The sequence below is a fragment of the Bidens hawaiensis genome, unplaced genomic scaffold, assembly GCF_021521415.1.
Source record: "Bidens hawaiensis isolate Kalapana, Puna unplaced genomic scaffold, B.hawaiensis_p1.1 tig00013119_1, whole genome shotgun sequence".
In the NCBI taxonomy this organism is placed as follows: Eukaryota; Viridiplantae; Streptophyta; class Magnoliopsida; order Asterales; family Asteraceae; genus Bidens; species Bidens hawaiensis.
Genome location: NW_027492108.1, coordinates 346,106 through 359,007, shown reverse-complemented (window position 1 = coordinate 359,007; position 12,902 = coordinate 346,106). Strand labels below are relative to the sequence as shown.

The 12,902-nt window shown below is 35.1% G+C and overlaps 1 protein-coding gene across 1 annotated transcript; it reads right to left on the bottom strand.

Annotated features, from left to right (window-relative positions):
* Positions 1-245: 245 nt before the first annotated feature.
* LOC143543394 (protein NO VEIN-like) lies at positions 246-12,013 on the bottom strand. The gene is made up of 12 exons (XM_077035728.1): positions 11,468-12,013; positions 10,422-10,759; positions 9,304-9,931; positions 8,948-9,037; positions 8,661-8,832; positions 6,648-8,176; positions 5,826-6,038; positions 3,569-5,734; positions 3,360-3,472; positions 2,186-2,582; positions 1,780-2,097; positions 246-1,710 (listed from the first exon to the last, which is right to left on the bottom strand). Exons 1-12 carry the CDS (start codon positions 11,924-11,926, stop codon positions 397-399), a joined length of 7,737 nt encoding a protein of 2,578 aa, XP_076891843.1. The 5' UTR covers positions 11,927-12,013; the 3' UTR covers positions 246-396.
* Positions 12,014-12,902: the final 889 nt, after the last annotated feature.

The following is a 12,902-nucleotide window of genomic DNA, read 5'->3' as shown; positions in this document are numbered from 1 at the left end:
CTCGCCATAAAAAAGAACCATACATCACGTGACCTTTTGTAACTACCGTCGACAATTTGTAACTACCGGTGATACGCCTTTGATGTTTGTACCATAAGCTTAAAAACATGTAGGGCTAGCACAGTAGTAGTTTGTGTCTAACCAGAAACTTTATAACTAATATATATATAATTTCAATAGATCATTTTACCTTCCACAACAGTTATCATTCAAACTCACCAGTACATCTTAGTCAAAGTCAAAATCTTACGGTAAAACATTAAAGATAAAATACTAAGCAAATGTTCATCTACAAAATTTCATCAAGTATTGGTAAAGTTTGTAAGCCTAAACAATAAACAATAAAAAATCTGACTACATATACAACAGACCAAAACTTTCGAGACTATAAACGCTTTACTGCTTTGATGACAAAATAGCCAGCTGAAGGTTACCTGACTGGCATAACTTCACTGGATTTCTATAAGTTGTGATCTGAGCTGATTTCCCCTCTGATAAAACAACGCGTGCAATGCTAAATGATTCACCTTTCTCAACAGCAAACTGCCACTCTCTTACGGTTACAACAAACCAATCTTTTCTTGCGTTTGAGGTTGATTTAACTTCAATGTATTCCTTCTTCTTATCCTTACCTTCAACAACGATATCATACGGTAGCCCCGATTCTTTTACCTCATTCACCCATTTCACACATTTCTCACCAATTTTTGATGAAAAATACTTAAAAGCCACAAATTCTCCTGTCCGTCCGGTTATGACCTGTTGTGGGGTGACCGTACCTACATGCAGCTGATCTTTTTCAATTAAATTAGATGCACTCGTGCATGGTTTAGAAGCATTCATATAAGAAGAACCCGTGTTCTTTGCATGATCTGGTTGACTATTAATGTCAACATTCATATTGGTTATGGGATACGATTGGTCTATAACCGCTTCATGTTCTTCCAATATCACTGAAGGTATTGTTGAGGCTGGATTTTCTTCAATGGTCCAGTCAGCATCCATCTCGATAAACCCTTCTGTGGCATCCTGTCTCATTGGACCAGTGAACGCCCTTGTTTTTACTGCATATTCAAACCCGGGTGCGGTTTTCCAATTGACAGGTGGCCAGCTCGAGTTGGTTCCAAACTTCTTGGAAGTACTAGGTTTTGGAGGATATGAATCATCCAAGGAGAAACCAGAGCTTGTGGCTGGTGTATCCTTATCCTCTTCTGGTGCTGACGTTGATGCTATTGACCACTGTGATTCTTCACTCGGGAGCTTTAGTAACTTTTGGCAATTTGTAATGAACAATTCCATCTTCAACTCTGTGGAGCCTGATTCTGCCATTGTTGTAATCATGTGAAGGAAGTTTGCCAAGGGCAATTCTGGAATTCCAGAAACTAGAAAACGAGAAAGCTCCATGTATAACGAGTGAGTATCAGATTCACGAGTTGCATACAGAATGTTGTCCTGTAGAAGACAATTGCACTCGTATCTTTTATTAGATTCGATGCCAAACTTTTTGATGATATTTTTGTAGAACAGTTTCTCAACCACAACAATTTTCAGACAATTTAAGGTTTCGAATCCAGAGAGCTTGAATTCAGAATATTCATTTGGATGAATATTATAAATGTAGCGTTGTGCATAAGGGAGAGCCCAACTAACTAATGAAGTTTTGAAACTACTATCTGTGGGACCGTAGTATATTGCTTCACGTGTCACAACCTGCAGAAACAGTTTTTTTATCAACAAATGTGAGAGTGTGTGTGCGTGAGAGAGAGAGATAGAGACTACCTCAGAAAGAGAAGGGATTCCCAGTCTCTGAAATAACACAGAAACCTTATCCTCGAGTATTTGCTTTTCTTTAGTATCAAGCTCCCCAAAAAACAAAAAGTCGACATTACTTAAATTCTCGAATTCCTTTTTTAGCTCTTCATCATCACACCAACATATGAGCCCAAATGATTGATGCAAAGAAACCCATTTATCTTGCACAGTTGGAAGAATACTCATTTCCTTTTCCTCCATATTTTTCTTCAAGCAGTTCATGTCATCAGAACTCAGTAACCCTGAGTCCAATCCCTCACTCCATTTTTGAAAAACTTGAAAAACCTACACACATTAAATAAATAAATTACGAAACAGTAAGTTGTAGTTTATTGCTAACAGATTAATTGTGATGGTAAATTTTAGTACTCACTGTTTTCGCTGCTTGTGATGGTAAACTTGTAGTTGATAACTGTAGCAAAGACTGAAGATAATTTAGAAGAGGGGGATTCTCAGCAACTCCAAACTCTTTCACAAAGAAATAATGAAGGCCAGGATAAACATTGCATAACATCTTGCTGAAAGAATGATGAGTCATGTGTCGGTTAAACTGAGGAAAGGTTGACCTTGTTTGTTCCATTGAACCGGTAGAATCATGCCAGTATACTTCATTAGGAGATAAGAATGAACCAGATGCAACTTCATGTGTGGAGTTAAATGAGTAAGGAACAAAGATGAAATCTTGAGAATGCAAGTTCTCCATTATTTTCTGTTTTGAGTTGCTCATCTCGTTCCATACGTATTTGTAGAACTTGGACATTTGTGATATGCTGGTAAGAGGATATCATAAAAATAAACTTATAAATAACCAAAACACTACAGTAAATGAACTATAGCCAAATAAAGAATGCTACGGTTTTAAAATGAAAAAATCTGACACAGATATGGTAACCTTATATAAATGGCACACAGACACAAAGTGACAAAGTAAAAAAATATGTTTAGGGAATGGTGAACCCATGTACTTATGAATGGGTAGACTCGGGTTATGTTGTATATTTAACAAGTAAAAACTAAAAAAAGAGCTTAACAAACAAGGTCAAAAGTTACCCAAAGGGTTTTTGGGCATAAAACCTTCTAAACCATTTCATTAAAAAGGATAAATTCTTAGTGCAATAATACATTTTTTGGTAATCATATATAACATGCTAAACATGTATAAAAATATACATTATAAACCATCTCACCAAACCTGCCCATTTGTTCATATGTAAAAAAAAAGAATCCCTATCATATACTTTTTCACTCCATTCGCATTTCACAAGAAAAGAATATAGATTAATTGTAGCAAATAATGTTATTAGAATATTAATTGTATTAGAAATTCTTCATTTATTTGTTACCAAAATTAAGATTGATTTAGATTTCAAGTTTAGGTTTATCGTCAATAAATTAGGTGATTGCCTCACACTAAAATACATACTATTTATTCCAATCCTCTAAAATGTATGCACACATATCTAACAACAAATTGAAGTAAGATGTTCTCACCCTATACACACACACAAAAAAAATAAAATACTCTAGAAGAAATAACATAGCAATACCTGGCCCGAAAAGGTTTCTCAGATCTTCTCCAAACTTCCAGAACTGACAAAGCATCCTCAAGAGTGACTGTATTCTTCAAGCCGATATCATTTAATATCTTCACATTCTTAACCTAATTAACATCAAATACAAGTACATAGAAGTTTGTTAGTTCATGATAATAGTTCAATGAAGTAACACAATTGCAAAAAAAACTAAAATTACTGACCTTTGGAATAACATAAGGTGCACTGTCACCAAGAACCGCATGCACAATTTCATAGTTATGAAACAAATCTTTAGGAAAATGAAGTTTATCATCAATGCTAGAAGCCAACCATTGACCACTACTAAGGATTCTTATTACAGAAGAATTAAACGGCTTATTTTGTCCATTAATGTTGCAAAAGCCCGTAATCTTATCAATAAAAACTTCATCCCATAATGTATCAAGTACCTCTAAAAGGTACTTACCCTTTTCCCTATCACCACTAAAAGAAACACGAGACAACAAATCCCTTAACTCTTGAGAATCAAAATCTTTGATGATGGCAGATCCTGAAGATATGCAATCATCATCTAACATCATGTTCTTAAGAACCGCATGAGGTATGTCTGATATATGCTTTTCAACTTTACAAATTTTTACAAAATCAGTCACTCCTAACTCCTGCAAAAATTTTCTCCATTTCAGAGTTTCCGATTTGTAAACCGGGTGATTTAAATAACCGATGTCAATCTCAAACCATTTCATATCAGTGCCATTAATCAATTTGCTCATATCAACCGGATTACCGAATTCTTTACTGAAATGAATTGATACATCAGCAAGCCGTTTGTACCCGTGATTTGTGGAAATAAAAGCATTGTTATGCAGCTCTAAGAGTATGTGTTCTTTGTCTAAAGCACACTCAGGGCAAGATGATTCTAGATGAAACATTACAAAAGAAAGATACTCGATCATCAACTCCAAGTTTTCAACTTTTTCATTAGAAATGGCCGGTAAAATGTGCACTTTTAAAACTTCATGTGCAGACAACCGTTGTACCCCAACTTTATAAAGCATGTCGGTTACATTTTCAATAGAAGAATCAGCGAAAAGTGAGGGATTGACAACTCGAAGCATGGGATATAAATTACCAAAAGCCTCAAGACCATGGTTATCAGTATGTAACCATATTGCAGCATCACTAATCGCTGCATAAGAACCATCCAAGAGGGGTATAAATGGTAATTCAGCAAGCGAACTTATGACATCAGACTGGGTTCCATTAATCAACATCAAATACAATACATTTAGACAAGAGGATAGCCAATTGAAGCCCATTGACTTCAGAGAACCAGCTCGACATAAAGATGTCATAACCTGAATAAGAGCTTTGGGCCCACACTCCTCGATCCCTAAAGCATGTGACAATGAATCTGTTAAAACTGTATCCTTGTTCAAATACCCGACACCAAGGTGCTCTTTTATCAAATTCTCAGGCAACAAAGAACGAGTTTGTTCGGTCCAGTTTCTTAATACTTTACATGGTGGGACCCACTCATTGTTGTCACCTTCTAGAAGCAGGCAGTTAGACTTTCGCAACTTTGAAATAATCATGCGTGGAAGGCAAGAAAAGAACCCGTGCACCTCACCTCCAAGAGGAACAAAACTCATATAGACCGAAACACCCTTCGCAGGATTCTCCTTAAAACAAGGAAGATTACAAAAAGGCACCTCAGCATTAACAAACAAATTTGGAAACTCAGATAGCAACCATTGGTTCCATGGACTATCTCCATCAACTTCCTCACGTGATGAAGGAAGAACAAAATCAGCTTGTATTATGAATTTTAAACCATAATTTCTTAAAGGAAGAAAAGCAAAAACGGGTTGGTGTTCCAGCTTTGGGATGTAATTTCCATTATTTAAATCCTCTAACATGAGTGCTATTGATATCTCGGTTGTTTGAACATCGTGACGAATATGATTTGCTTGTAATTTACAAGATTTAACAAACCATGTCATTTTCTCTTTGCCAAGAGAAACACTCACAATATCGTCCCCAACAACTTCCTTCCTCATTGTAATGAATGAATCATTTATAAGATTTCTGAACTTGATACATTCAAGACGATGAAGAAATAACAGTAAAGATGGATGGAGATCAGAAAACATGGAAATAAGATTCTCGACTGAAAAAGATTCATGTTTGTTTGATCTGAAAGGAAGAACGATGCATGTATTCCAAAGTTTCTCGCCCGTAGGATCGTTATCAATAGATACCAACTTGCTGAACAGCTTAACATCACAAGGTGGAACTACTGTTGGCAAAACAAAACCAATCTGACCATCACTTATGTCAAACTTGATATGGAATCCATTAGAATGGATTTCAGGAGCATCAGTAACCTAGAAGTAAAACAAATAAATAAATTAATTAAATCAATATGAAAGAATAAATGAAACACATATCAAGCAGTTAAGAAAATAACAACTATACCCGAAATACTGATTTGAAGCCAATGCCCTTTTTACCAATATATCCAGCACTAGGTGTCTTCTTTGTTGAATTGCCAACATCACAAAGTGCTTTAATGTTTTCAACAGAAAATCCCTGCTCATTATTTAAGACTACAACACCTTCTTCTTGAAGAATAAAGGTCAGAGTAGGCTCCACATCACATGGGTACACATTGTCATCAGCATTTTGAACCTAAAGACAAGAAAGTAAGTGTTGCATGTCACAAAATAAGCATGAAGAAAGAGAAAAAGATCAACAGCATAAGAAAAGAGATAACTTGTACATAGGCCACCAGAGTTTCAAAAGTTCTCATTAAGACCAACCAAGTATAAATTTCGGTTTCGTACTTTTGTTAATGCATACTTGGGCCAAAAATTTGCTAGAAAATTGCCCAAAGTGCAACTCAAACTTAAAACTTTTGTCCCTTCTATAGATACGAAATGCCAAAATTACATGTGAATCAACTTAATAGAAATTTTAACAATCCATCTAAAATTGATCCTTTTGAGTTGATTTAGAAGCACTTTTGTCACTTTTACAACTCTAAATGTGACGAATGCCTTCAATTAAAGAGCATTTTGTCGTTTAAAAACTTTCCAGCTAGTCTTTTTAGCATAAACAAAAACAAAGCTGTACCTGGATGACCTCTAAAATCATTTAATCAGTTAGATAGCCATAATGTAAATTCTAAAATACTGGGTTGGCCTATACACTTAATTGGCCTATACACAAACACACACGTGTGTGTGTGTGTGATTCCAAATAGTTGAAAATAATGAAGCATGAAAAGGACACACTTACAAGTTCAAGTAAAAAATGTGAGTCCTGAGAATATAACTCTTGAGATAGACAATGTAGTGCTCTACCCAAACGAGCATGCTGTTTCTTCAGAATGCTATCCTCTTTAGCTGAAATATTTGAATCCAGCCCAAATTCTTCCCGTCTAATACGCTCAATAATCATAGTTGATTCGTCTTCATTAATACTTGTAGCTAAATTTTGTTTGAAACCCACATTTCGCTCAATCAAACTGACTACTTTACATTCCTCTTTTTCCACATCATGATCCTTGGTTGATGATATCTCTTTCTTTTTTAAATGTGAAAAGCTGGTTGAAGTTACCTTTTCTTGAACAAAATCAGTTGACTTACTGGATTCGGTAAAAGAAAAAGTATTGTAATCATCAATCCACTCCACTATACCAAGAGAAAACCCTATTTCATGAAGCATTAGACGGTCTTCGGTGTTTCTGCATTGGCTTAAAATGGATAAAGGAGCTTCTTTAACAATGGACCGAAATCCTGAAAGCAACAAATCAGTGGCAAAGCAGTGAAATTCTTTTGGTAGATGAGCCAGACATTCTAAAATAAACACTGATGCTCTGGATATCCCACTATTGAGTTGACCTTTGTCTTTAGATAAATCATCATCGACTATGACCTTAAAGGCTTTCTCCACATGGCATTTTAAAAGAGATGAGGGAACGTTCTTTTCACCACCATAGAATGCAAAGAGAGAAAGCAACTTTACTGCTGTTTGAAAAGAAGACCCTCGAATAGAAGCTTCTAGAAACAAATCCACTGTGGCGGTTTGATCAATGCGTATCACACTCCCACTCCTAGTCACCAAACAAAGCAGATCCTTTGTGTTTGTTTGATTTAATAACCATATGGAAAGAGGGCCAAGAGAAGGTGCAAATAAAACATCCCAATGTGACCATTTATTTAAATCAGTCAACATCGGAGCACTAAGTAAGACTTCAATTGCATTTTTAGAAGAAATATGTGTTTCTGAAGAACTGTTTACATTTGGATGTGACAATAAAGCAGCTGAAAATAGTACACTTTTAGCTACTAGATTGCCTTTGTTAGCCTTCACAATATCCTCAAGGGTTTTCAAAGAACCTTCTTTTTCCATCTTGAAGGGTATTAAAGGAAATTGACATGCCAGCAACTCCACGACATTCTGAGTAGTTATATTATCATTTTCTGATAAGTTAAGTGAAGCTTGTGCTACGAGCAGGTCTAATAACTCATGAGACATGCAAGCATTTACAGAAGACTTATTGTGGGGCCCATCAGCCACAAAGTACTTCTGGCATGAAGAAGGTAATGCAGAAATGTTTCTTTCGAGAAACGTAAGAAATTCACCATAACCAAAAGACTCAAAGTTTTCAACAGCAAACTGCTGAGTAAGCCATGCCTCACATTTGTAAAGATTTCTAAGAAAGATCGCATTTTTACCAAGAGAGGTGCTGACATCGCCCATGGCATCATGATTATCTTTGAGAAATTCAGAAACTTTCTTCAAGATATCTTCATGACTGACTTCTGCATGTGCGTAGTAGCAAACAGAAAGGGTTAAAATGTGAGAATTAACAATCAGACAATCACTAAAAAATAAACAAATAGATTTTAGTTTATATATTATCTCCAACTAGTCAAATGGTAAAATTTATAAAAGCCAGAATGAAAGGGGTTAAAAAGGTTGCCCAGAGTGTATCCAAATGCATACAACCTCCTAACTCACTTGATTGAAATAACTTCGACCAATATATTAATAGCATAGTTTTCGTAATCATATTCAATACAAAGATTATTTATAAGAACTATAGAACAAAAAAAAGTTGGTGACCAACCCAAACCGCCCTCCAATTACCACCTCTAAAAGTATGGCATGAATATAATTGGCTAATCACATGGTATATGAAGTCTATTCCATAAAAAGGTTGAACTGGTAAAACAAAATAATCTTAAACTGCATATCTCAAGTGTAGGTTCAATCAAGCATTAGTCAAAACGTTAGAACACTCACCACACTGTTGTTTCAGAACAGGCTTGGTGACAAGCGGACCATCAACTTGTTCAGTATGAATGGTTACATTTCCAGCATGGCCCTCAGAATCCGTTACCGGTTCTTCTTGTTGCTCACATGTTTGAAATGTATCATACATGCTATCCCACATTCCTTGTTTAATAGATCTTATCTGAAAATAGTTTAAAGTTTAATCACCAATCTTCTTTCTATATATTATATATTTTTCTTAGCTTCCATGAAAAACATAAGAATTAGGTGCGGTGATATAGTGATGATAGACTAACCGCAACATTAATCAATCCAATAAAAGGATAAGATTTGTATAATTCTTTAGGCAATTTGACTTTGTAGAACTTAATTAACTGCATCAGGACCTACCATGAGTATCAACAGAATATGATGTTAGGTATATAAACAACTGGAAATAGAAAATAAAAACTAACCAAACTTTATCCTATCTTGTATTATTGCAAAATATTTGGTATTAAAGTGTAATTTTATAGACTAGGTAATATTCGTAATATCTATTCATATGGGATCAACTGACCAATGAAGAACACGAAAGATTTGTCCTGCTATCATAATAATCTAAAGCGTAGAGATTTACACGCAAAGAGATACAAACAAATATTAAACAAACCTCACAAACATTTTTCCTTTTGCATGCATCCTTCCACAATGCAATGAATGCCATCATAGAATCATTGTCCAGTGACACATGTTTCCTTTTCAATACCACAGAATCTCTAAGCTTCTTATTAAGTTTAATACCCACAGAGCCCTTTCTAATACGATCTCTTTTAGGGAATTTACAGCTAGCATAAGATGTGTAGTCTATTGCATCCGATTTTCTCTTTTTATTTGATTTATTTTCATTGCAAGTTGCGTCTTCCTTGTCATTTATAATTCCTAGTCGTGTCTTCTCTTCGGTTGCAGAAGGATATGGACAACTGCTAACTCGATCAGAGTCCTTAGCATCGTGAGATGAGTTTTTGCTTTGACTAGTCAAACAAGTTTCATCCTCATCGTCACTATCAATATCATTGTCATCGTCTTCTGAACTTGATGATTGAAATCGTATGTGTTTGCCACGCTCGAGAGAAAATGACTTCATGCGTTCAGATATGACACTGAAAGATTCATCTAGCTGCTTTTTCTGTGATGTAAATAAAGGGCGTTTGTTATTTTTCTTTACGGAAGCCGACAGATATTTTTTTATTGTAGCATTTTCCATTGGCCTTGCTTTTAGAATAAGAGAAATATGCAACCTAAAACAAAAAAAAAATGTCTATTTAGTACAGAGCAATATTCTCTTGGCCAGTCTTGGGAACTGTATCCAACAAAATCGAGGTTCGATATAAATTAAAAAATTTAAACACACACAACTTTTTATAAGCTCCAAATTATACCCTGTCTTACATGTGGTTAAAAAAATTTATTGAAATGTTTTATAACTAACTATACAGAAAATACTTGTTCAGTTGAACTGTTAGATAAGAAAATATGGTTGTTTTTTAAGTTAAAGTTAGTGCTTCCTATTTCTAAACTATTGTACTAATAACAAGTTGTAAAAGAAATTAAAAACTGATTTCAATGTTATGAAAAGCACTATAAAATGATGACAGAACTAATAGCAAAGCAGACATAGGTTCAGTTTTGTATCATAATAAATTGAAATCAGATTAATACGCAGACTACCATTATCAAGATGTCTAAATTTTAATGCATGTAATACTACACAAAACTTGAAAACCATACCCCAAACTTTGGATGCGAACATGAAGCTTCTCCTTACTATCAACTGATCGCTTTTCAGCAATAAAATCCAATAATTCATCAGCTTTAACTTCTTCCCCTTTATGAGCATCCATAAACTCTACAAGAAAATTAAGTATCTCTTGGCTGGATATTCTAAAAACTCCAGTTGAATCAGAGTTCACACAAAAATAATGATTTACAAGAGGATGTCTAAGAAGAGGTCCCAACTCAAGCTCTTCAAACTGCTGAACTCCCTCATTCTTGCAGATTGCTGTCTCCAAATCAGATAATGTGGTAATCTTCCATACTCCAACAAAACAATTAATGAATGCATTTATCTGAAATAATAATTAAAAAAAATCAGATATGACGGATCCAGTGTTGTTATAATCGCGTTTAGGGGCCGCTAAATCGGTGATTAATTGCTACAATCTCACCTAATCAAATCAACAAATCAGTAATCGGTCAAACTCGTCCCAAAATGGACCTTGGTTTTAACCTGTTAACCAAGTTCCCGACCTGATCCATGTTAATGTTTGATTTTTTTTTCTCTTTGATTTGCTATGTCTACACTTAATTGTTTATGTTTGAGCTATACTGGTATACTATGTGAACTTTTATATGTATTTTTTTGCAAAATTACATATATATATACACACACACATAACTTTGCACAATTTACTTACAAAAATTCCTATCCGGTTATTCCCTATTAATCGTTAGTACGTACCCCACCGCCTACCTAGTGCCTAGCCATGCTTACAACACTGGACAGCAGATCAATACTAACAGAGCATAATTTCAAACAGAGTAATAAGCTCAAAATGGAGAATTTTAAAGTTAGTTTAGGTTTTTAGCATCAACTGAGTTACACACTAAAAACTTCCTGTGATTTAATCTCATGAAATCGATGGCAATCACACTAGAATGCAGAGTTTAAAAGGTCCACTTTATTTAAAAGAATTGCAAAAAACAATTAAACAACAATGTAAACAATGATTTAAATCAATAATAATAACAATAACAACGTAAATGTATGTTATTACCTTCCCTTCGATCAGCATAAGCCGATACAGAGACGGCACCTGCTGCATCTGAACCCCCAACGAGTCCCACGAATCGGCTTGAAGCACCACAAGCACCGCCTGCGACACCTTCAACGCCGATACGTTTTCGCCCGCAGCAATAAGCTCACCGCGCGCCTTCACACCCGCTCTATCAATCTTCTCAACAGTTCCATTCACCTGCACCATCCCTCTGTTATTGGACACCTGACTACGTACATCATACCCAGGGCTTTGCGGACGAAAGTTAGGGTTTGGAATAGGTAAATTAAAATTCTGGTAATTAGGGAAGGGGATTGGGAAGATTGAAGGTTGGTGGTAATAGGTGTTGTTGTTGATGTGGTAATTAGGATATAAGAGTGGTTGTTGTGGCGGTTGTTGTGGTGGAGGCTGGCCACGGCCGCCGCCACGACGGTTGAAGTGTGGTGGTTGTCCGTACATGAAGGCTGCGTGTGGAAAAACCCCGGGAGAAGGGTTTATGATTATGTTTATGGTTATGGTTATGCTTTGCCCTAATTGGGGGTTTGTTTGGTGCAGGGCCTTTTTAAAAAACATGTTTATTTAACTTTAGATGAGGTTTAGTTTTATTTATTTACATGTTATAACCCAACCCAACTCAACTTTTAATAAAAAAACGGATTTCTCTTTTCTTAGTCTACACAACCTAAGACTGTCCTCATCAACAATCTCATAATCTCAATCTCACATTATAAAATTAATTTCTCTCTCTTTAATCTACAAAATTTAACCCACTCCAATCTTTTACTCCCATTAACAACCCAATCTCATCCTTTTTTTATTAAATAAATTCAATTTATAATTAGTTTTGATTAACTATATAAATATAATTAAGTAATTATATTTTTTTAAATATAAAAAACTTTAAATATATATTAATCAAACACATTTTATAAAATAGATAAAAATAAGTTACAATAGTAGCATAAAATACAAAATTACACATATTAATGATACAAAACTACATACTTATTCATCAACACCAAATTTCTGCCATATATGCTCAATCAAATCGTTTTTTAGAATGTTATGAGCTTCTCTATTACGAAGTTGTGCCCTATTAGTCATATAACTGGATAGGCTTGCAATTCGTTCAGTAGAGTATTGAAAGAGTGGTTCATCATCTTCACTATAACTCCTTCGTTGTCGGTTTGTAGGCCTATCATTAAGAAATTCGGATGGATCATAATAGTTAAGGTACGTGTCCCATTCATCCTCAACAATCATATTATGCATGATGATACATGCAATCATAACTTTCCCCATGGTATCTTTGTCCCACAACTTACTTGGATGACATTAAAGTGACATCTTCATCAACATCCCACTTTCGGGGTTGGGTTTCTGAAATGTGTGAGGTATGTTGTGAAGTGTTTTCATTGACATGAACTTGAGTTGG